The sequence below is a fragment of the Bufo gargarizans genome, chromosome 8 (assembly GCF_014858855.1).
Source record: "Bufo gargarizans isolate SCDJY-AF-19 chromosome 8, ASM1485885v1, whole genome shotgun sequence".
Taxonomy (NCBI): Eukaryota; Metazoa; Chordata; class Amphibia; order Anura; family Bufonidae; genus Bufo; species Bufo gargarizans.
This window is the reverse complement of record NC_058087.1, coordinates 42,231,509-42,258,088: the sequence shown is the minus strand read 5'-3', so window position 1 is coordinate 42,258,088 and position 26,580 is coordinate 42,231,509. Positions and strand designations below refer to the sequence as shown.

The window sequence follows — 26,580 nt, the reverse complement described above, 5'->3', positions numbered from 1 at the left end:
CAGGCTGCAGATGGCAACACTATTGTCAGCAGCTGACACGTTAAAAAAAGCCCACACTGCGGAGCCACGTCCTGGGAGCACCAGATGTGACCGTGCATGGTGGATGGCTCACTCCAGATACATTTGTAGTCTGCTTTTTGCCTCCTATGCACTGCGAGTTCTGCCTGCTTCTCCTCCTTCTCCTCTCTATCTGCTGATTCGTCTCTCCCTCTGAACTCCCCTCCTCTCTTGTGGGCATCGACACGTCATCATCGTCACCTTCACCACCACTGACATTAGAGATTTCGGAGAAGGCAGCAACAGCGGGGACCGCCCTCCTTGGGCTGATCTGGGTACTGTTGTCAGACCACTGGTTGGCGGCCGTTGCTACCTCCTCTTTCTCATGCTAAGAATGGCTGCGCATCGGTAAGGTCTGGGAATGGATTGGAAAATAATTCCTCTGACTCGAGTGGAGGGGCTATGGTGGTGGTGTCTTTGGAGGTGCACACAGCAGGGAGTGAGAAGGGTGCTGATACAGAGGATGAGAAGGGTGCTGAAGCGGAAGGCTGAGTGAGCCACTCAACCAAATCTGGTGCATACTTTGGTGTAATCGCAAGCACCTTCTCCAACTTCCCACTTCGGCCTGGTGCACCTGCCCGACCCCTTCCACCCCTGCCAAATGTCCTGCCTCTTCCTCTGCCTTTGCAGAGAACGTTCCATGGCGTAAAAGACCATTCACAGGTCACCAGGATCAGGAGTAAGGTATTTAATTGCAGTATTGCTGCAATAAAATACCTTACCCCTGATCCTGGTGACCTGTGTATGGTCTTTTGCGCCGTGGGACGTTCTATGCCTGCAAATACATACCTTCTTGGGGATTACAGGCATCTCCGATAAGAAGATTTCCTTTCCTGTGGCTGCAGACCACCACTTTCCAGGTTTTCAGGACCCTTCTGATGAGCGTAAGCACAACCCTACAAGGTGAGCCTTGCAATTTATTTTATATTTTCCTGTTTATGCAGAATTACCCTATGGTGCGCACATCTGTTTAATTATAGCACAAACCAAGCCTGCCTACTGAATCTTCCTCTGCCTGTCATTTTCAAAATGACCCTGTGACAAAGTCCCTATAGAAGAGCAGCATTTGTGGAAGCAGGTATATCGCAGGCCTCAATCAATATTTTGTGAAAGATGGTATATCAATCCCCTCTATCAGTATTTTGTGGAAACAGGTATATAGAACGCCTTAATGAGTATTTGTTGGAAGCTGGTATATCAAACCCCATAATCAATATTTGGTGGAAGCCAGTATATCAATACCCTGTATCAGTATTTTGTGAAAACAGGTATATAGAACCCAATAATGAGTATTTCCTGGAAGCAGGTATATAAAATCCCTTAATCAATATTTGGTGGAAGCCGGTGTATCGCAGGCCTCAATCAATATTTGGTGGAAGCTGGTGTATCACACCCCACAATCAGTATTTTGGGGCAACAGGTATATCACACCAGTTGCAATTAATTATTCAAATAGCGTTTGTCCCTCTATATAGCCGCGGTATCTCAGCAGAACCGCACACAACTGCTGCACAATACAAATGCACTATAATATATTTTCTATGTAAGAAGGTATATTATATGTATATCACACCCCTCAATCAGTTTTTTTTTTTTTTGGGGGGGGGGGGGGGGCAACCGGTATATCACACCAGTTGCAATTAGTTATTCCAGTTATTTGTTCCTCTATCTAGCTGCAGTATCGCACCAGAACCGCACACAACTACTGTACAATACAAATGCACTATAATATACTTTCTATGTTAGAAAGTATATTATAAGTAAATCACACCCCTCTGTATGTCACACCTATCGATAGCACACCTATACCAGTCCTTAAAAGGACTTTTGTGGCCCTATTAGCTAGCGTTTGGTGTCACTAACAGTCTGTCCCTGCTCCACACAGCAACCTCTCCCTACACTGGCAAAAAACTGAATGTAAAATGGCTGCCAGATCAGGATTATTTATAGGGTGGGGGGGTGTCCATGTGCTGAAACGTCTCAATTGGCTGTCCTATCCCACCTAATGGATGTGTCATGGGTCAAAGTTCGCCGCTATGCAAAAAAATATAGCGCGTGTGAATATCACCATATGTTCGCATGGTCGGCAAATCGCCAACAAGCAAAGTTTGCCGCGAAATGACCGCCGGGCGAACCGCAAGGCCATATTTAGAGCCAAATTGCGGGTGAAACCCATATGCCCCAAAAATGGCGACTTACCAGTGGACTCCTGTCTACGATTGTTTATGGAAAACTGCCAAAGACAGAAACGAGGACCATTCCTCCTGTTTCTCAGAGACAAAACATCTTAAGTAAGTCTCCAGACTCTGATTAGTGCGCTTTGTCTGTCTATTCGTCTGAGGATGAAAAGCAGAAGAAAAAGACAGTTGCACCCCCAGCCGAGTACAGAACGCCTTTCCGAATCTGGACACAAACTGAGTGCCACGATCCGAGACCACATCAGAGGGAATGCCATGAAGTTTTACAATGTTGTCAACAAACACTTGTGCAAGTGTTTTAGCATTAGGTAGACCAGGCAATGCTATAAAGAGCACCATTTTACTAAAACGATCAACTGCCACCAGAATAACTGTCTTTCCAGATGAATTAGGCAGATCAGTAATAAAATCCATAGACAAGTGAGCCCATGGTCTGGACGGTATGGTTAACAGAAGTAGAGATCCAGAAGGTCGAGTATGTGTGACACAGATACTACAGGCCAACACATAGTCCTCAACACACTTACACATCCCCGGTCACCAGAATCTACGAGAGATGAGATCGGCAGTGGATCTACTCCCAGGGTGTCTCGTAAGAACGGTGCAGTGATGTTCCTCAAACACTTTACGATGCTATTCGGATGGAACAAACAATTACCCAGAGGAGCAAGACTCCGGTGCATCTTCCTGAGCCTCTAACACCTTCACTGCTAGGTCAGGATATAGAGCGGATTGCCACGGGACGCCGAGGCGCTCGCTCTCCCCAGTAACAAGGGGAAGTCTGAGCACCGAGCTGGACACTCAGTGCTCAGCTGTTCTCCCTGGTACGGGTCATGTGGCGCTGGCCACGTCACATGACTTTAGCCTGCCAGTATTTAACAGGCAGCCTGCTGGCCACAGGTTGCCTGTTAATTAGATATCTGACGATTGTTTGGTTTCCTGCATACTTACCTGATCCTGTCTTCCCTGACGATTCTCTGCCTGCTCCTCCTGTACTGCGCATCTCTCCTGATATTCTGACACCGGCTTCCACCTGACGATTCTTTGCGGACTCCTGTTGTACTTTGTTCCACTTCTGGTATTTGACCTCGGCTTCTCCTGACTATTCTCTGCTTTTTCCTTGGTACTGCGTAGCTCTCTTGGTATTGACTCGGTCCGTTCACTATCCGTTACTTGTTTTTTTCTTTCCTCCTAGCACGTATCCTAAGTTAGGGACTGCCGTCCAGTTGTCCCCTGTTATCAGGACTTGTGAGGCAACTAGGCAGGGCCAGGGGTGAGGGTGGAGCGCAGTGGTCACTATCCTCCCCCGTGTGTGTGTGTGTGTGTGTGTACGTGACCGTTATACGGATATCGCCACCCCCTCTGACAGTATCGGATTTGGATTTTCAAAATCACCACCTCCAGGAAAAGTATTTGACAAGACATCTGCCTTGATGTTTTTAACCCCAGGACGATAAGTGACAATGAAATTGAATCTGGTGAAAAACAAGGACCATCTGGCCTGCCTCAGGTCAGTCGTTTAGCTGACTCCAGGTAAGCCAGATTTTGGTGTTCTGTGAACACTGTGGTCGGATGAATCACCCCTTCTAACCAATGACGTCACTACTCAAAAGCCAACTTAATGGCCAGTAACTTTCTCTTACTCACATCGTAATTTTTCTCTGCGGTGGGAAGTTTTTTAGAGAAAAATGCACATGGGCGCCATTTACCAGGTGACAGGCCCTGCGATAAGACTGCTCCTACCCCCAGCTCAGACACGCCAACTTCCACAATGAAAGGTTGTGATACATCCAGCTGCACCAATATAGGGGCAGAAGCAAAGCACTCCGTCACCGCAGAAAAGGCTCGCAACGTGGAATTAGACCACAATGAAACATACATCCCTTTCTTAGTCATGTCCGATAAGCGTTTCACCACTGTCGAACAGTTCTGAATACATTTTTGGTAATAGTTGGTGAACCCAAATACCGCATAAGAGCCTTCAGATTTTCGGGTCGATCCCAGTCCAATACAGCACAGACTTTCTCTGGATCCATTCGAAAACCCGAAGATGACAGCAAATAGCCCAAGAATTGCACCTCATGTACAGCAAAAACACACTTTTCTAATTTTGCGTAAAATTTATTATATCTTAGGATCTTTAACACCTGTCTAACCATCACCTGTCTCACCTGTCATCCAAATACACAACAAACCTCCCCACCAGGTGGTGAAAAATGTCATTCACAAAATTCTGGAAAACTACAGGAGCATTTGTCAACCCAAAAGGCATGAACAGGTTCTCAAAGTGACCCTCTGGGGTATTAAAAACCGTCTTCCATTCATCCTCTTCCTTGATCCTGACCAGATTATATGCCCTCCTTAAGTCCAACTTGGAGAACACCTTGGCATCAACAATCTGGTTAAGCAAATCAGGAATCAAAGGAAGCGGTTAAGGATCATGGACAGTAATCCGATTGAGCTCACGGAAATCCAGACATGGCCTAAGGGTTCCCTCCTTTTTTTTAACAAAGAAAAACCCTGCTGCCACTGGAGATTTGGAAGGTCTTATGTGTTATTTAGCCAAACTCTCGGTAATATACACTCACCTAAAGAATTGAACACCATACTAATACAGTGTTAGACCCCCTTTTGCCTTCAGAACTGCCTTAATTCTACGCGGCATTGATTCAACAAGGTGCTGATAGCATTCTTTAGAAATGTTGGCCCATATTGATAGGATAGCATCTTGCAGTTGATGGAGATTTGAGGGATGCACATCCAGGGCACGAAGCTCCCGTTCCACCACATCCCAAAGATGCTCTATTGGGTTGAGATCTTAGTACAGTGAACTCATTGTCATGTTCACGAAACCAATTTGAAATTATTCAAGCTTTGTGACATAGTGCATTATCGTGCTGGAAGTAGCCATCAGAGGATGGGTACATGGTGGTCATGAAGGGATGGACATGGTCAGAAACAATGCTCAGGTAGCCCGTGGCATTTAAACGATGGCCCATTGGCACTAAGGGGCCTAAAGTGTGCCCAGAAAACATCCCCCACACCATTACACCACCACCACCAGCCTGCACAGTGGTAACAAGGCATGATGGATACATGTTCTCATTCTGTTTACACCAAATTCAGACTCTACCATTTGAATGTCTCAACAGAAATCGAGACTCATCAGACCAGGCAACATTTTTCCTGTTTTCAACAGTCCAATTTTGGTGAACTCGTGCAAATTGTAGCCTCTTTTTCCTCAAAGCAATAGATCTTAGCAGAATTCTCTCCCTGACGAAGGCCACATAGCTTAGGCTTGGCCATGGAGGTACGATCCAGGTCATCATAGATGAGACCCAGAGCTTTGAAAAATTCATCCACCGACAGAGAAAAAGCCCATGACTGAGCGTCCCCTTTAAGCAACGAAATAACCACACTAACTTTCTGAATCTCATTACCAGATGAGTGTGTATGTAGCCTAAAATACAATTTGCACTCCTCCCTAAACAAAATGAAATTATCACTTCCCCCAGAGAATCTCTCAGGGAGGGCAACTTTAGGCTCGAGACAGGCCTGGTAACCACCACCACTAGGACCAGCAGCCTGTGGTCTCTGGATCTGTGAGATGGTCGTGCGGAGGTCAGCTACCTCCGAAGACAGCCCCTGCAGCTGTCCAGCTAGTGCAGCAATAGGATCCATGGCTGTACTGAAACAAGCCAAAAAATAATGACGGTTTTGGCAGTTTATAATGTCACGCACATGTGTGGGAGGAAAACACCACACCGAGCATAGGAGGGAAAGGGTTGAGGGAATAAGGCCTGGAAACTAACTAGGGAAAGGATATGGACACCTCCTAGTAAAACCCTAATCAAAGTCCTGACTAACTACCAGTATGAACAGACCCCAGAGGTAGGTGAGTTCAGACCGGAATACCTAGTGTCCTAACTCACCCTATAGGACCCTGGAACTAATGTCAGGACTGAGAAAACCTGTTCCTCCAAAAGTAAGGATTACCAGGCGTCTCGCTCAGGCCTTAATGCAAAAGACAGGGAAATGCAACACAAAATAACTCAAGCAAAATACAAAAGGGAAAGAAAACACTTAACTTCAAGTGGCTATGGCAGCACCAGGAACTCAGCCGAGATCCACACACCAGCTATCCCCAACTCCAACAGAAGCTATAAACATAGCATAGTGGGAGAAACAACAATAAATAGTGAAGGTTAAATGACCATAATAGCAACAACTGGGGAAAGAAGGTGTGGCAAGCACCAGAAACAACACAGACGTCATTTGATCCAAACGGAAAACATGTCAGATTAAACCACGTGTCGCCAGTCTCACCCATCTCCTTCTACCTGTCGCCGGAACGTCCGTAATAGCATCATGGAGAAGACTCGAGGGCTCATTCCCAGCATTATTCGTTTGTGTGCACAATCGAGTATAATGATAAAAATTACAGTATGAAAATAAGTGCCTTTTAAACTATTTCAGTAGTTTAGAGAGTTCTGACTCTCTTTTGACTTTGTGGATGCTGATATCCATTAATTTTTTTAGGACAGGATGTTCTCAGGATCTCCTAGTTCTACATTTTTTTTGTGCATTTTATGCAAGAAGTTTTTTACTTGTGACAAGTGATAATGCTATTAATTTGTTTTGAACCTGCTTTATAGAGATGAGCAAATTTCATATTTTGAAATTCGTTCACACTTCGTTTAGTGGTAAAAGGTGAATTGCGTTATGGATTCCGTTACCACAGACCATAACACAATTCTATGATGGAATGCATAACGGAATGCCTTTAAAGGCCTTCCGTTATTCATTCCGTCATAATAGAAGTCTATGCGCTGCAAAACAGATCCGTCCCGTTTCCGTTATGCAGGGGAGTCCTCTCCTGCATAACGGAAAAGGGACGGATCCGTTTGCAGCCCATAGACTTCTATTATGACAGAATGAATAACGGAAGGCCTCTAAAGGCATTCTATTATGTATTTCATCATAGAATTGCATCAAGGTCTGTGGTAACGGAATCCATAACACAATTCACCTTTTACCACCAAACGAAGTGTGAATAAATTTCATAAGTGTAAATTCGTTCATCTCTACTGCTTTACTATGTCAGGTCATTTAGGATTGTTATTAGTTTTTAAAGAAAAAAAATATTCCAAGCAAATTAAAGAGAGAAGAATGCATCACTTCCAACCAATTTGCTTGACAGTTTCCACACTTCATGTACCCATCCTGCTTCCTTTTAATCATATGTTTACACTGGTGCTGGAGGGGTGTTGACTGCATTGACATGTAACATTTTATTGTAGCATGGCGATGTAGAGGTTCTTGACATAAATTCTTCCAGCCTTTAATTACCAGTTAGGTCAAAGTCTTTTACACATCTACACAATGACACCAGCAGCTCAGCGGCATGTGCCCTCTCCTCCTGCGCTTATTACGTCTACTCTTAAGATAAAAAGGTCTCACCAAACACATTAAAGCTCCCTTCTGCAATTAGTCTTCCAAGTTCAAATTTAACTGTTAAGTATCTTTCCACAGTATTATTGTCCTGCAAGCCTCATGTTGTACCAAAGATAAAGTCTCTGGATACCTTTGGGGATCTTTTTGATTATTGCATTCTACTTATCTAGGGCTAAAATAATTTTATAATTGTTCCCTATTTCAAATGTATAACTTTATGTCCACTGCAGCCTTCAGGTTTCACAGCTCTGCATACTATTCTTTCTGCTTCTTACTTAAAGGTGTTATCCCATGATTATTGTAAAAAATTAAAATCAGACATCATATAGTACATGACAATCTTTCTCTAACAAAGCTAGAACCAATCCTATACCTCACATGGATCCAGAGATCTCCACATTCATTGCTCTGCCAGATTTATATTGTGCTGACAGCTCAAGGGGAGTGTCTTTTCTGCTGCAGCTAAGGGGGCGTGCCCATGCTCTCCCTATCACAGCTCAGGAGGCAGTTGAAGGATGAAACTGAGCATGTGCAGCCTTCTCAGTGAGCTGGACAAAGAAATAAGATAAAGAACAAAAAGGACATGGAGTTCTACAAATACATTTTATTGAATAACTCAGTGGTTATACAAAATTTTCAATTACATGCAGTTACAAGAGTATTCGGGCAAACTGCAGAATGTTTTCTAAAGACCAAATGGGAAAACGATTTTAATTGAAGATAATTGTCCCCAAAGGCTCCAGAGATTTTAACGCATACCTGAGTAAAAAAAAAAAAAAAGTTGGCAAGTCTGTCCTTAATTCTAGAATCATAACTGTGAAGGAACAGGTATTTTTTCAGCATCAATAATGTCTTTCTGAGCCATATTATTCCCTGTTTCACCTGCACATCTAGATGCATTTCTCTCACGAGCAGGGAGCCTCTCCCTTCTGTGTAATGTGCCAGTACTGTACTGCAGTGACCTCACTTCCCTAACTTCCCACTATATTTATTTTCCTACAAGAAAATTTTGACTAACACAATCATTGTCATAGGTGCATATCCATCAAGCAAGCATATAGAGAACTAATAAAAGCATGGCTGCACAACATTTCACATGCAAACAATAGAACTGAGAAATGGGGGTCATTCAAAATTAATGTGGTATTATACCTACCAGAAATGAAAAAATAGGAGCTCTTTACGCACATTTTTTATCAAACGTGTGTCAGGCCCATCTACCAGGCGTAAAGGTGGCACCCATGCTTTTATTAGTTCTCTATAATTATTTTCCTCTAGGCAGCTCAGAAAGCTGATAAGGAGGGGGGAAGGATCACACTTACAGACACACAGGAGCTTCTCTGCTCTTCAGAAGATGTGTAGAAGCAGTTCTTTTATCAGGCTCAGGAGCTCAGCTAGCTCTGACATGACCCATTTCCTGTGAGCCATCTTCTATGTATCAGTTAATATAAAGGAATCTAACAACAGCCAGTGGATTGCAAGTTAGGTAAAAGTGAGATCCCTAGTGGCCATGCCTTTACAGTTTTGTTTTTTTGTTTTCAGGTGGATGCAGGCCGTTTTTTTTAATGAAGTGATTTAGAAATGTGCTAATTACACCATTTTCTATTATATTAAATTGTGTGAAAGTACAGTGACTCTTTAAATCTGCCTAATAGCTGCTCTGACAGCTCAATATGTAACTATTATTAGTACTTTCCTAACTGCTCATAACCACTCATTTTATAAATCTACCTTATTATCAAAAGGTTAAGACTTCAGCTTACCCAAGTGTTTATGAGCTGTCAGGAGTAAAGAGATAAGGACCACAGATTGAGCGGTCAGAGCAGCCCACTGATGGATTTTAAAAGAAAGAACAGTCTACAGAGCAGTGAAAACTGAAGGCTGTAGAAGAAAAACCGTTTATTTTAATTTTTTTAAACCAAAGTGGAAAAATTATTTTAACCCAAGATAAGTAGAATGCAATAATAATTTAATAAAAAAACATCCCTAAAAGCTCTAGAACCATTAAGTCATTGTCAGTCTGGTTTAATTAGCTTCCAATGTTACAGGTTTTATTTATTTCAATATGCCCCAGTGTCAATAATTAAAGGGGTTTTTAGTAATAGACTTTGGCGGTCTGTTCTTAGACAATCAATGTGTTATTGCTGAGATACCAACCCTTTGGATCCCTACCATTCAGCAATAGTATCTCTATAATACAGGGGCATAGCTAAAGACTCATGGTCCCTGGTGCTGGAGTTTAGCTTGGGCCCCCCTTGGGCCCCGGTGCTTTGTGGCCAGGGGCGGGGAAGAGAATAGCCTTTGTGCTGCCTGAGGCAAAAATTTAAACAGCACCCCCCCCCTCCCCCCCATGCCAAATTCTTGACCTAACTCCTTCCCTCCAGCCAGAGGTATAACTTGACCAGCATGCACTTTCTATAATACTGGTGTATTCTTATGTGGCCAAAGGGTCTTTGGGACCCCTTAGGCTCCTGGCCGATGTAGCGACTGCTACCTTTGCACCCGCTATAGCTATGCCCCTGCTTCAATACGTGTTGCTCTGATTGGTACTGCAGCACAGACCCATTTAAGTGAATTCCTTTATTCTGAAGGTTGAGGGGGTCCCTGGGATTGATATAAACCATCAATGTATATTGCTTGAAAACCAATTTCACTTAGTAGTGGTACATCTAGATTCACAGTAAAGTACAGATAATTTTTATTGAGATTAGCTGTGAGAGAGGATACATCAATTACATTTGTATAAATGTCACCTTGCTCCAGATCATTCTTTTTTAGATCTTACTTTGAAGGACTTAACCAGTCTAGTATTATATGGTTTCCCATTCATTTTGCTTGATCCTATTTAATACTACATGTCCACTGTGAAATATATGGCTAGTCACAGCTTCCCCCAATGATTTTAGCTGATAACCCTAAAACTTTTAAGAGCCAGCTGATTTACAAGGTAACTGTTTAATATTTAGTTTCTAGAGTTCTAGAACAAAATGAAAATATATGATTATAGCATTCTGCTTATTTTTGGTCTCCATCGAATGAAAAAAGCCTGGCTAGATATCCACACAGATTTTCTCCCATTCAGAATCTCATTTTTAATTAACAAAATTAAGTTTTTTATTGAGCAGCGTTTACTATATGGAAGTTATTTTCGTATTTCCCAGATTTTTGCCATTGGCACTGGTATTCACGTTTGTATATCTTTGGATGGTCACAGAAATGTTACCTAATGTATGAAAAGAGAAGAAACAACTGAGTATTTTACAGTCCGTTTAGTTTCTCATTAGCACCGGATGACCTATTCAAGCTCTGCTTTAAAAACCTGTATAGCGCTCCAGCCTCTCAAAGGATGTGAAGTCACAAAGTGAGAAAGAGAAATATAAAGACAGGAAGTGGACTGGGAATATTCTGCATAGACTACCTGCTGGAATTCATTAGCTTTACCGCACAGAACTGCCGGCCTCATAAAAATTACAGGAGCTTCTAGGGCACTAACAGAAATAGAGTCATCCTCTTGGGAAGTCCTCTGTCTTCTTCCTGTGACCTAGCCCAAAGTTTAGGAACGTGAAGAAATCTGGTAATGTCTTAATTAAAATGTAACCTAAGTGCGAAAGACCATAGGATCTCTCCTAGGAAGAAGTGTTCAGATATTTGATTGAATACTGAGACATTAATTATACCACCCAACTCCAGCTTCATGACCAGGAAGTTCTGGCACAGTAGTATGCCCAGCGTTGTAGCTGCATTGGGCTCTGTTCATATAACACTAATGGTATATGTGAGAGGTATATACCAGCAGTATTCCAAGACATATACCTCTGACCGGGCCAGGGTCCATGCATATTCATCTCACCTGACTCTGCCAATCAAGAAGGAGTGGTTGGCAGAGGAAGCTGGAGGAGCCCTCAGGGCCCACCTGCTGGCCATGTTTTCAGTATTCAGCAGGTAATATAATTAGTGTCCATGCATCAGGACTTACCACAGTTATTCATTCTGTGGGATGTTCTCAAATCATGACCGGTAGGTGGGCTCTGAGAACTAGAGTTGAGGAACACTCCTGTATTGGACAGTGGGTGTGGAACTACTCCGCCAACCAACTAGTTTGACTTTGGGCTAAACCTAAGGGTGTTGTCCTGGCAGGTCCCTGGTTTTCACCCTTTAACCCCTGTAGAGGGATATGGACTTCACCACAGGGAACCAACCAGGCCCACTACCTCCTAGAGTATTCCTGGTGTAGTTAACTGCTGATCTACTGGGGTTAGAGACACCAGTGCGAAACACCAAGGAATCAGGCAAAATACATATTCTGAATACAGTCCAAGGACTGGGCAAGCACGTGCATATTTCAGATAATTCTAAGGGCAGAGGCAGATGGCAAGGTACGGTACATGGGTATTCAAACAAGAGATCCTACCTTATCTGGGGACTAGAGACTAGAAAATCTGAAAGCTCAGGCAAGGAGATTGATCCACAGCCCCTTAGTCAACAGCTGAACAGGCAAGAGGAAAGGATTAACTCTCACAGTGCTGAACGGATGTTTACGTAGCACTAGTCCTAATACAAACAGGGAGAGAGGAGCAATGCCTGTGCCTGTTCTGTACAGCAGGACAGCAGCAGGTATGGAGTGCCAGCGTGACAGATATACATAGTGTCTTGGACCCGCCCTCAGTGCACTTAACTGCTCATTTGCATATGGATTAAAGGTACTGTTTTTCAATAATGTTACAGATCACTATGTGAAAGGGATGATTTTATTCAGTAGAGCTTGTCCAACAAGACATTGTGCTTGGTTTAACAGTGAATTTCCTGCTGACAGGTTCCCTTTAAAGCATGTATACAGACATTTTGCAAATCATCACTGTTTTACCGTTATTAATATGAACCTATTCCTGTCCCAGTGACTAATCACAGATAATGAAAGCATAATTTTATCATAAAGTGATCAATAATTATTTCTGTGTAACCTATCTTTAGACATCTCCCAAGCAAAGCCGGTGTTGTGGTTTCCTGTTTAATTTTCCAGTGTATCTTTATCTCATAGGAGAACTGGAATAGAGGAAATACAATTATGCCAATTACGGTATTAGCCTGCATATTAAATCCTTCACATCATTGATGCAAGGGGGTATTTCATTGTATAGGGGAGCTACATAATGTGTCATATAATGAAACTGACCATTAAGACCTGAACTAATGTGGATTGTATTAATGTTGGTAATAGGTGTTATACATATGGATCACTGTGCATCAAATATTTCCTGCACTACTTGTAATGACCCCATTCTGGAAATAAATGACACTGTCACTTTATCATTAGAAAACCATTAATAAAAGAGGTAAATGCTCATTGCTTTTCCAAGAAGTGGTTTTCCAAGATTTATTAACTGATGACCTGTCCTCTGGATAGGTCATTAGTATCTGATTGGTGGGGGTCTGACACCTGGGCCCCCTGCTGATCAGCTGTTTGAGAAAGCATTGGTGCTGGCAGAGGCGCCATTACCTTCTTGCAGCTTACCAAGCATGGCGCCATACATTGTATAGAGGCTGTGCTTGGTTTGCACTCAGCCCCGTTCACTTCAATGGGGATGAGCTGTGCCTAGGCCATGTGACTGATGAATGGGACGTCACTGGCCTAGGAGAGAAGGCTGTGGCACTATTGAGTGTGCCGGTGCCTTCTCAAACAGCTGATCATGGGGGTCCCAGGTGTTAGACCCTCTCGATCAGATACTGAAGATAGGTTCTCAGTTAAAAAATCTCTAGACACTTACAGCTAATTACACATGAGTATGTTCATGAAACACACTTTGTGTGATGGCTATATTTCCTGGACTGATCACTGTTCCTCTGACCCAAACTTACAGCATCATAATGATTTATCACTAGAATAGTATTACGTGAATACAGTACAATAGACCTGTGGATGGGCAGGAACTTTCAGCATCATAAGTCATGATAATGCTGTGAGTTTGGGTCAGAGTAGCAGTGATTGCACTGGCAAATATGGCAATCACATGGAGCATGCATGGACCCAATTATCTTAAAGGGGTTTTCCTATCAACCTTTAGTCCAGGGAAACTTTTATGGTACATACTGTAAAATATCCCCCCAAATGCAGAGAATAGATACATAAGTAGTCATTAAGTTCTTTCTTGTCGACTTTGCAAATTAGCTCATACCCATCAAACAAGAGACCCTTGTCCATTATCATCAAAGAGCAAGGTATTGGTTGGCTGGATTAGATGCCTTAGATGCATCTTGGAGGGGAGGAGGTTTCATTGAAGAGACACGTTGGTGTACAGAGATGTAATTTTCAGGCAATGCACCATGGGAAAAAGTATCAAAATAAACTCATACCAGCCAAATCAGAGACACCCATCTGTAGACAGCATTGTTCAGGGGGGGTTTGCCCCTTTTCAGTACATAGCAGGCTGGATGCAACCCTATCGGTACTGTGGTTCGCAATTCGCAGATCCACTAAACACAGATCCTGCATGTGCATGCCAATAATTTTTTTTATTCCTGTAGAAATGTCCTATCCTTGTCCACAAAATGGACAAGAATAGGTCATGTTCTATATTCTTTGTGCGGCAGCGGAACAGACAGCACAAAGTGTGCTGCCCACATCCGATCAGCAAAAAATGTGGATTGGATGTGGACCACAAATATGGTTGTAAGGCCTTAGATGTATCTTGTGGGGGGTACTGTTTCTCATTGAATATACATAGTGGTGTATAGAAACTGGTATGAAGTGGGATAGTCAGTATGTTTGCCATTCAAGCCTATGATGGAAAAAAACTCTTTGAGTTAGAAATGAAATATTTCTATCTAAATTTTTGTGTTAGTCTCCCAGACATTCTGTCAGCTCAAGAAGCCAACAGTCTAGGGGTCCTGCAGCCTTTTGATTTATATACAGTTTTATCAACATTACTTAGCTAAGCATACACACTTTAATGCTGTGTTATGTTATATACAGTGATACAGTGTCCTTAAATGTTCATCAACATAATTGTATCCAATGCATTATTTATTGAATTAATGAATGGAATTTTCATACAATTTTATTATGTATACATGTTTGTGTGTGTGTATATATATATATATATATATATATATTACACACTTGTCTGTAGACTAAGAACTCACTATATATACTTTATTCACACGAGGACAAAATAGTTGTTACCCTTCTGTTAAAGAAAGAAAACCCACAATGGACACTGAAATAACTTGGAACTAACAAAAGTAATATTAAATAAAAATGTACAGAAAATCAGACGTGGCTTTTGAATTGTGGTTCAATAGAATAATTTATAAAATTAGTCGGTCTGCCTATTTAAAGAGTGAAAAGTAGCTGTTTGATATCATGATGTGTACCACACTAAACATGGAACAAAGAATGTTAAGGAGAGAGTTGTCTCAGGAGATTAGAAAGAACGTTATAGACAAAGTATTGGACAATTCTGTAGTGGCTTTTTTGAACCCTGATCTAAATCCTATTGAACATCTGTGAAAGGAGCTGAAACATGCAGTCTGGAGAAGGCACCTTTCAGACAGCTTGAGACGTTTTCTCACAAGGAGTGGGCCAAAATACCTGTGGACAGGTGCAGAAGTCTCATTGAGAGTTACAGAAATTGTTTGATTGCAGTGATTGCCACAAAAGGTTTTACAAGATATTAAGTTAAGGGTACCATCATTTCTGTCCAGGTCAGTTTCATTAGTTTGTTTTATACATTATTCTGTTGAACCAAAATTCATAAGCAATGCCTGATTTTTAGTAGCTGATTTTCAGTAGTTTTTTATTTATTAGTACTTTTGTCAGTTTTGAGTTATTTCAGTGACCATTCTAGGTTTCTCTTTCTTTAATGGAAAAGTACCAACAATTTTGTTTACCTGTGTGTATATATATATATATATATATATTATATATACAAACCGGATTCCAAAAAAGTTGGGACACTATACAAATCGTGAATGCAATGATGTGGAGGTGCCAACTTCTAATATTTTATTCAGAATAGAACATAAATCACGGAACAAAAGTTTAAACTGAGAAAATGTACCATTTTAAGGGAAAAATATGTTGAATCAGAATTTCATGGTGTCAACAAATCCCCAAAAAGTTGGGACAAGGCCATTTTCACCACTGTGCGGCATCTCCCCTTCTTCTTACAACACTCAACAGACGTCTGGGGACCGAGGAGACCAGTTTCTCAAGTTTAGAAATAGGAATGCTCTCCCATTCTTGTCTAATACAGGCCTCTAACTGTTCAATCGTCTTGGGCCTTCTTTGTTGCACCTTCCTCTTTATGATGCGCCAAATGTTCTCTATAGGTGAAAGATCTGGACTGCAGACTGGCCATTTCAGTACCCGGATCCTTCTCCTACGCAGCCATGATGTTGTGATTGATGCAGAATGTGGTCTGGCATTTTCTTGTTGAAAAATGCAGGGTCTTCCCTGAAAGACATGATGTCTGGATGGGAGCATATGTTGTTCTAGAACCTGAATATATTTTTCTGCATTGATGGTGCCTTTCCAGACATGCAAGCTGCCCATGCCACACGCACTCATGCAACCCCATACTATCAGAGATGCAGGCTTCTGAACTGAGCGTTGATAACAACTTGGGTTGTCCTTGTCCTCTTTGGTCCGGATGACATGGCGTCCCAGATTTCCAAAAATAACTTCGAATCGTGACTCGTCTGACCACAGAACAGTCTTCCATTTTGCCACACTCCATTTTAAATGATCCCTGGCCCAGTAAAAACGCCTGAGCTTGTGGATCTTGCTTAGAAATGGCTTCTTCTTTGCACTGTAAAGTTTCAGCTGGCAACGGCAGATGGCACGGTGGATTGTGTTCACTGACAATGGTTTCTGGAAGTATTCCTGAGCCCATTCTGTGATTTCCTTTACAGTAGCATTCCTGTTTGTGGTGCAGTGTCGTTTAAGGGCCCAGAGATCACGGGCACCCAGTATGGTTTTACAGCCTTGACCCTTACGCACAGAGATTGTTCCAGATTCTCTGAATCTTCGGATGATGTTATGCACAGTTGATGATGATAGATGCAAAGTCTTTGCAATTTTTCGCTGGGTAACACCTTTCTGATATTGCTCCACTATCTCTCTGTGCAACATTGTGGGAATTGGTGATCCTCTACCCATCTTGGCTTCTGCGAGACACTGCCACTCTGAGAAGCTCTTTTTATACCCAATCATGTTGCCAATTGACCTAATTAGTGTTATTTGGTCTTCCAGCTCTTCGTTATGCTCAAATTTACTTTTTCCAGCCTCTTATTGCTACTTGTCCCAACTTTTTGGGGATTTGTTGACACCGTGAAAATTTGAATCAACTTATTTTTCCTTCAAAATGATACATTTACTCGGATTAAACGTTTGATCTGTCATCTACGTTCTATTACAAATAAAATATTGACATTTGCCATCTCCACATCATTGCATTCAGTTTTTATTCACAATTTGTTTAGTGTCCCAACTTTTATATATATATATATATATATATATATATATATGTATATATATATTTCCACCCAGTATATACTAGGGATGGTATATACACTAGAAATTCATTGGTTTTCATGGACTGTATAACTGATGATTGTGTATCATGTGTTTGTGTTAGTCCTCATAAGGAAAATAAGCCTGATTTGTTCTCCTTTGTAGAGCCAAGCTGAAGCGCACTACAAAGGCAGTAAACATGCCAAGAAGGTCAAAGCACTAGAGTCCACGAAAAATAAGCAAAAAATGGGTTCTCCAAAGGACAGCACCAAGGCTATTACGAGCTCAACAGCCAGCCACAAATCAGGTTAATAAAGCTGTTGTGTTTTTTTGTGCATCGTTTCCTTTACCTTATCTGAAAGTGAATATGAGAATGTATTTGTGAACAAATGTAATGAATCTCATATATTCAGCAATAGTGTTGGGCGCGAATATTTGAATAGCAAATATTAATCGCAAATATCGGCACTTCGAGAATTTGCGAATATTTTGAATATAGTGATATACAGGTGAAACTCGAAAAATTAGAATATCGTGCAAAAGTCCATTTATCTCAGTAATGCTAATTAAAAGGAATTGCATTAATGCAGCTTAAAATTAGAATTTTGTGAAAAGGTTCAATATTCTCGGCTCAAAGTGTCGCACTCTAGTCAGCTAATAATCCATACCCCCTGAGCAAAGGGTGCCTCAAAATTGTGACTTTGGGGTTTCATAATCTATAAGCCATAATCATCCAAATTATAACAAATGAAGGCTTGAAATATCTCACTTTGCATGTAATGAGTCAATTTCATATATTAGTTTCACCTTTTAAGTTGCATTACTGAAATAAATGAACTTTGCACACTATTCAAATTTTTCCCCTGTATATTAGAAATTTCGAATATTCTACTTTTTTTTTCATCAGTAACCTCCTTTCTTTCTTGTGGGCCAATGAGAAGGCAGCAATGTCTTTGTCTGAGCTTAGCAACATCCCTAGCAACCAATAGGAAAGTTGCCTACCCCTTACTATATAAGAACCTCCCCAGCAGCCCTTGTATGCAGTATTTTGCAGATCTGAGAGAGAGAGCAGTGACATTGTTGTGCTCTCTGCTTTCCTGTGTCATTTCATTTGATAGTTAGTAAGTTAGTTAGAATATATATATATATATATATATATATATAATACAGATAGTTAGTGGGAGATAGTCAGTGTAGGTTAGATAGTGATATCGTGAACATACAGACATACCGATGTGATGTCGCAAGTTCACAACAATACTTAGTGCACCAATCACTAATAAGTAGTCAGACCTGTTAAAATGTGAAGTTGCACGCATTACGCCAAAATATTCGCATCATTAGTGACGATTTCGCAATAGCAAATATATTGGAGCACTCTATCTGCATATAACGCTAATGTAATGTTCTGCTGTGCCAACCATTTTCTCCAGTCTCAGGAAACTTCTAGCAGCTTGAAAAATGTAGCTGTAGTGACCCACGCCTGTATTTCACACACATTACGTGGGCCATACTTTACCCTTAATTTTACATGGAGGTATAAATAGTTTTATTTTTTCAGTTGGATTCATACAGGAACAATACAATCAGGCACATAAAATCCAGTTTGCCCAACCTACTGTTCACATCACAAATACATTAGGCATGTTGTAAAGAGCAATTCCATGTGTAGAGTATTACAATATATCAGCATTTGTATGGGTTTGGGAGGAGGGTTTAATTACAGAAAGAAATTACAACTTGAAGACGATCATGCTTTTTGAGAAGGGACCAAATTCAATCTTATTTGTAGACAGTTTTAAAGGGTCACTATACTTTTTTTTTTTTACAGTTTTTGATATTTCATAGGGACATATCAGAAGTGTTGATCGGTGGGGGTCCCAGCTATGAGACCCCCACCGATCTCTAAAGCAAGGGGTCTGAAGCGCCCAGCCGCTGAGTGTGAGACTGTAGATGGTTTTAATAGAAAGTCTATGAGCTCGACCGCAGTCTCGCGCTCAGCAGTGAGGGAAAAGCAGCGCCTAGTTGAGCGCTTTTGACCCCTCGTTCTAGAAATCAGTGGGGGTCTCAGAGCTGGGACCCCCACCAATCAACACTTCTGATATGTCCCTATGACATATCAAAAATTAAAAAAAGTGTACTTACTCTTTAAATTGAGTGGAATTGCTCTTAAATTAGTCCAAAAGTTGTTGATTAGAGGACGGCTGTATCTAGAAAGCACAGAAAGCTATAAAACAAAAAAATTTGCAGACATATGCAAGCAGTATACAATATTACTGAATATTAACAAATTATGGTAAACGATTGTACATTTTGTAGTGTATAGTGTATTAGTGTGTAGGTTAGATTATGTTCTTCTAGCTCTCATGAAACAGCCCCGTCTTCTTCACCCTTTTGCAATAAAATTTGTTACATTTAAACTGAATGTCAGAAAATAGATTTCTGACATTTCCACCATCGCATTGCTCCCTATTTATAGTTTTTACTAAGTTCTGGCCATTGATTTCTATAAAATGTCATCCAGTCATTTACAGTATCAGGGGTTACCTTCCAGACCCTGAGATTATCTGTTTCATGTTTTTATTGTTTACTCCCTGCATTCCCGGTGGCATTACTTTTTTATTTTTCCGCTCATATGTTTTTTTATGGACAAGTTACACTTTCTAATGCCTCCATTTAATATCGCGTATGATGTAGTGGAAAGTTGGAAAAAAATTCCAAATGAGATAAAATTGGAAAAAAAAACACACAATTCCGCTATAGTTTTGTGAATTTCATTTTTATAACTTTCCCTATGCAGTAAAACTGGCCTGTGCCCTTCATATTCTGGGTCAGTTTTAATACTTCACAAAACGTAAAACTTTGGAAAAACTTAAACAAAGGGGAATGTGTTTTTCCAAGCTTGCCTCAATAAAAAAGGTAATCTTTTGCTAGACTGTGGAGGAAGCTGTTTTTCCTTCATTTTTTTCTTCTTCTTCATTCGTGGCTATTTTATTCCTTTGGGAAGGTGGGTATTTTGCTCCTGGAGGACAAGCTACAGCAACAGCATCTGAATCTAACATCTGATGGGCTTACCTTAGAGTTGTGCCTAAGTTAGCGCATCCACCTAAGGTGACCCTCTGAGTACTGTGTTCATCCTGCAATGACGTTCTTGCCCTATGATGTCTTTTTGCTTTTGTTTTTGTCCCTGCTTCTAGCCCTGCAACTTGCTCTCCTGAGGATAGGTCATCAATATCTATAGCCCGGAGAACCCCTCAAATGACTTGGGGAGCTCTTATTACAATATCCTGATCTTTCAAAACTCTGAAGGCGCGGGCAGCTTGGTCCATTAGGAACCTTTTTCTCCAGACAATGCATTTTTCTTTTCCATTTATCCTTTCCCATGAAAGTGCTATTCCCATTGGACTTTTTTATGATTCATTATTTAATATTAACTCACAGAGGAATTAATTAGGCTTTTTGACACTTTTCACAAAAAGGGACTCTTTAATGTAACAGGAAAACAAATTATACAAAGTGATTTACATTCACTGTAGTTACTAAACCCAAGACATGATTCTGTATTTAGCAGAGGCACAGCAATTACAGCTGTAAATCTTTGTGGCTAGGTTTTCACAAGTTTTAGGTTTTAGTAGTTTTTAAGATTTAATGAACCATGAAATGATTTAAAGAAAAATTACAACTCAAAATTACAACTGGCAGACAATATCACTAGTGTTGATCACGAATATTCGAATTGCAAATTTTTATTGCGAATATTGGCACTTCGAGAATTCACGAATATTTAGAATATAGTGAAAAATTTTAGTAATTTTGAATATTCAAGATTTTTTTTAAATCAGTACACATGATCCCTCCCTGCTTCTAGCTTGTGGGCCAATGAGAAGGCTGCAATATCTTTGACTTTAGGAGTAGTGTTGATTGTGAATTTTAGTAATGAGAATTTTCGTAATGAGAATCAATGAGATCATGAAAACTCAGATCCGATTGTATATTCTAACCCCCAGGCATTCCCATGGTGAAGTGGACATGGATAATTATTTGAGAATACTGCCAGGATAGGATGAATGAAATCATGTGGGGAGTGACGTAGGAGCGCTTTTTTGAATAATGCCGAACTGGCCGGACTATTTGTGGTTTAGGATTGGCCTTTAAGATTACTATAGACTGATATGTGGGATATGTGAAGACCGACCATTATATCTGGTGTGTATTATGGGTTTATCTTTGTAATAAGAAGAAGTTTGATTACTATGGACCTTATGATATTTTGCAGAAGGTAAAGCTGTTATTGCAATCATTAACACTCTGGCTATATCTTTCTCTAGACAGAAGAGGAGATTGGGGGGCCATTACATAAATCGTGCTATCGATTATTGGAATCACTGTGGCTGTGCACAAGGGACTATTTTCTATGCAGGGAGGAAACAGTTAACAAGAGCTGACTACAATTCACTCCTGGGAGATGCAGGTGCCTGATGATTACATAAGACAAGCTGCTGCTGCCCGCCCACAGAGACCAAAGAGACTATAATAGACTGAACCACAAAAAATGCAGTTAGACTTTAGAGCGATTCATATATTATTCTTAATTTTAACAACATAGGGTGTTTTATAAAAACCAGTGTTAAGGAAAATTGACTTCCCACAGCAACCAAAAGGTTTCCCACAGCAACCAATCAGATTGATCTTTTCATTTTTGAAAAGAACTCTGAAAGGTGGAATCTAACTGGTTAGACAGGATTTCTTTGCAACAGTTTTGATCCATCTTGAATTTCGATTTTTGATGATTTTTTATTGACATTATTGCTGGTCATGAGGATTACAGGAGTTAGAACTCCCGGCAGTTCTGCAGACTTTTACCAGAAAGTTCCCACTGTTGAAGGAGGCTATTTGGGTAATGATCCATTATATATTAGATTTGCTATTTATGCAATTCCCTAAATTATTCTAAAGTCTGGAATCACACATGCAGTTTTCATGGCAGTTTTTGATGCACCATTTTGATAAAGGTGTGGATATAAAAGAGAGTATGAGTTTCTCAGTGTGTAAATAAAAAAATAGGTATTTTCTAAGGCTAGTTTCACACTAGCGCTATGGTCTCCAGCAGCCTGTTCCGACAGAGAAGAGTCTGCCGGAGTTCTTTGTATCTGGCATAGCTAGATGTCCGTCTGCTGGCCCGATTGACTATAATGGAATATGCCGAGATTTAGCTGGACAAAAACTGACCAAGTGGAGCAATGGCAGACCGTTCTATTGCTGCAAGTCCAGGAGAGTATTCCTTGCCACATAAGAATGGCGGAAATGCAAGGACATCCTCCTGGACATGGCACCCTCTGCAAGCCACCGTACTTTTTCAAAAAGCGTTGGACAACTATGATCACGTACACATGTGTTATTTCCCCCAAACGCAATGTGGCCACAATGTTCCTGCCATTGTTGCTGACCACCTTGCCCAGTTGAAGTTGGCAGTGAGACAGTCAGTGGGATGTTCGCTGCTTGATGCACTTTAGCAAATGATTAGCTGCATGGCAACACATCACATATATGATAGGAGGGAGGAGGAGTGGGAGTGATGCTCTGCCCTGCTGCTGTTGGGGATGGGAGGTTGTCCATGGAGGAGGATGTAGAGGAAGTGGATAAGCACCCAGTGTGGAATTCAGACTCACACAAACATTGAGGTAATAATAGGACCTGGCCTTCTTATTGAGGTGTTGCCTCGCTGCTGCCATGCAAAACATTGACCGAGTGTGTTGTGAAGGACATGTACTGAATTGCAAGGAGAAACCCACATGATCAGTGACCTGAGAGTACAAGGCAGAGATGGCTCTTTGGGAGAAATCAGGGACAGACTGGGAACCTAAATTGACCCTGGAAAGAAACCTAAATGTGGTCCCATGTTGTTGGCGGGTCCAAATTAATGGAAAGTGGGGCAACACAAGTAGGTGTGGCTAGCAATACTATAGCACAAAATACAGTTCCATCAAAACCATATACCACAGTGCAGCACCATATATTGCCCCAAAAGCTGTCCTTGGTGACCATTAATAGATGACATTTTATGTCCTCCTCCTGTTGTCTTTAATTAAAATATAGAGCAGGGGGCTTGGGAGGGGAGATACCAATAGATCTCATTTCGTACACAGCCAGCGCCAGAGAGGAGGTCCACTGTAAAAAATTTGCAATTGCTCATCAATTTGAGCAGAATGCTACTAGGGTGCTGACAATGTACAAACTTGATGTTTTGAAAGAGAAAGGTTAGATTATGAACACAGTATGGCGCTTCTTCTCGGTCAACATAGGGTTCTCCCTGCCTACAGTCCCTTTGATTGGCTAATCAGGCTGTCCTTTAGCCTCTGAGCCAATCAGTGCAAGCCCTCCACCCTACTTCCTCCCAGTGTCATGCAATCACCTGTCTTCTTCCTCCCTTGTTGTTTTCCTCATTAATATTAAAAGTATAATGGAGCTGGGCGCCATTTTGCAGCAATTCATGAGCTTTCAATATGTTGGGTCAAGGAAGCATTAATTTCAGTGGAATATATTATTATAATTATTGAAAAGAAGCCCAAGTGTTTATTCTTTGATGGAAGTAAGATATTGTATATTTTTCTCAAGTAAAGTCAATCAACAAAATACATTTTCTATTCCACCCTGAGAACAGGAGAGTAATCTTTGATTACCCAATAGGTGTCCCATTAAGAATAGAAGCATGACAGTAAAATGTATGTAGGAAATCTGCCCATTTCCTAGGAAACAGAGAGAACACAATCACCTGAACGAAATCCATCCACAAAGGAAGAGTACATTTCCATTATGTCGGCACATGGAGCTTCCACGCGGAATGAAAGGAGAAAATAGATGGACAATTTCTACGAGCATGCAGGGGCACAAATCAACTATGTCAACATACTGCCGTGCCGTACAAGACACTGCCATTTACAGCCAAGAGGAAAATCACATCTGTCTTTTAACTTCTATGTAATGTATTATGACAGAAAAAATATGACCAAAACCAATGTATTCTTCTTTGATTTGCTGGTGTTTGCTCATTGTTTTAGCACCGTAGATTGAAATAATATTGCCCGTATACCTTACAGAATGCAAATTTTCCAGATTTGCAATGCAGACAACGCTTCTTAGATGACCATAACAATTAGATAGAAGTTGGCTGATGGTTGAACAGCAGCTGAACAAACAATCATCTTTAGAATTATCATTTCGTAGACACGGCCATACATATTTTAGTCCATATTGGACATTACAGTTGTTCAAACTGACCATCAATGAATCCAGGCAATGAATGAAAGATCTTTCTAGGAATGTTCTTTGAAAGATCATCTATAAAAAAAATTCCTTGAACTAAGATATTTTATCCAACTATTAGAAGAATATTTCAAACATGGCTGACTTCTTTTCAGATGATGATCTATTCTGACTCTGATTGTTGTGATAGAGATCTATCCCTTGTAAGACTTCTATGCCAAGCCTGTATAAGCAGATATAATCACTGCGGACAATCCTCATCAGATAGCTGAACTCACCAATACCGTGTTCATCCACAAAGTTGCTTTATTCTGTACATCAATCAACAGGATACAGCAGAATGAATGGATCTTAGTATTATGCGGTCAAAAGATGATACTTTCTTTAGCATACCATGCAGAATACATGTGTCCCTGTGACATGAGGCTTGTTAGCTGCATCCATGACACAGGAAGTGCTGTACTCAAGAAAAAGGGTGGAGCATCAGACAAAGGAAATGTGTCTCAGGGAAGGGAACATGGAAAAAAATAAGTGCATTACCAAAAAAAGGCCACAAGATGTCAGCATGTAACTAACCTTGAAATATCCATAAGAAATGGTTCAAAGAATAAACTATATAAATTCCCATGAACAGTAATGTAAATATTAACTGTGTAACAGCATACTGCCTGTCTGGCATTGTAAATGTCACTATTTATACCATAATGGTAGTTATACAATTGCAAATAAACAACAGTGCAATTTGCTTGATGTCTTGAAGACCTGAAAGACATAAAAGAGAACATGCATATAATGCAACAACTATAATGTAAGGCTTCAAGTTGATGATAAAAGTCTTTACAGTCCCTTGTCTTGCAACTTTCACCTCCACCTTGCATACTTTACCGTCATCACTAGGAACGCTCTTTACAATAAGTCCCATAGGCCACTCGATTCTTTCGGCTTGCTGGTCCTTGAGCAGAACGAGATCTCCAACTTGTATGTTAGGGTTCAGGCATTGCCATTTCCTGCATCCTTGCAGAGTAGAAAGATACTCCATCTTCCAACGATTCCAGAAGCAGTTGGCGAGGTGTTGTGCTCGCTTCCACTGGTCATAGCACAGATTTGCAGGTGGAACAGGAACTGACCCATGCTTCTGGGTAAGCAGAATAGCTGGGGTAAGGATAGTTGAGGTCTCTGGATCTGTAGACACTGGAACAAGTGGTCTCGAATTGATTATAGCAAATGCTTCTGCCAGGAAGGTGGTTAGAATCTTGTGGGTAAGTCTTGTGGAGTTCAAGTCCATAATCATAGAGTCCAATATTTTACGTGTGATGCCTATCATTCTCTCCCATGAGCCACCCATGTGGGAAGAATGAGGAGGATTGAAAATCCATGTTTTCAGCTAAAAGATATTGGATTGGCCTAGAGTTGAGCTGTAACTCTCGACAGGTTCCAACGAAATTAGTTCCACAGTCAGATTTTAGTGTCTTGACTGGTCCTCTGATGGCAAGAAATCATCTTAGAGCATTGATTAAACTTGAGGCATCCATAGATTCTATTACTTCAATGTGAACTGCACGCATACTCATGCAAGTGAACAGCCCTGCCCATTGTTTGCTATTTGCTTGGCCACCTCGAGTTCTGCGGGCTGTTACCATCCATGGTCCAAAGACATCCAGACCTACATGAGTGAAAGGTGGGTCAGTACTTAACCTGTCAGCTGGCAAATCTGACATTTGCTGGTGCTGATGTTTACCTCTTAGTTTATGGCACTGAACACAGCTGTGCAGTGTAGCTGTAATCTTTCTTTTTGCTCCTATAATCCAAAGGCCTACAGCTCTTATGGCACCCTCTGTGAAGTGTCTACCTTGGTGCTTAACCCCTTTATGGTAATGCCGTATGAGCAGAGTGGTGATGTGATGGCGAGCAGGTATAATGAGAGGATTCTGTTCTTGCTCTCCCAACTCAGCCTTGTTTAAACGTCCACCAACCCTTAACATGCCATCACTGTCAAAGATCCTTTTAATAAAGACAATGAAATGGTCCTTAATTTCAGGCCTGTTCTTTAGTGGTCATTGAAGGGAGTTGAATCTGGATAGAGCCTGTTCATAATTG

The 26,580-nt window shown here is 41.0% G+C and overlaps 1 protein-coding gene across 3 annotated transcripts in view; it reads left to right on the top strand.

Moving 5' to 3' along the window:
- Positions 1–26,580, top strand: part of ZNF385B (zinc finger protein 385B) — a 732,466-nt gene that overhangs the window by 657,657 nt on the left and 48,229 nt on the right. For all 3 annotated transcript variants that reach the window (XM_044304851.1, XM_044304850.1, XM_044304852.1), the window contains one exon: positions 17,386–17,527. In XM_044304851.1, the coding sequence (XP_044160786.1) occupies positions 17,386–17,527 (142 nt within the window). The remainder of the gene's footprint in view (positions 1–17,385; positions 17,528–26,580) is intronic.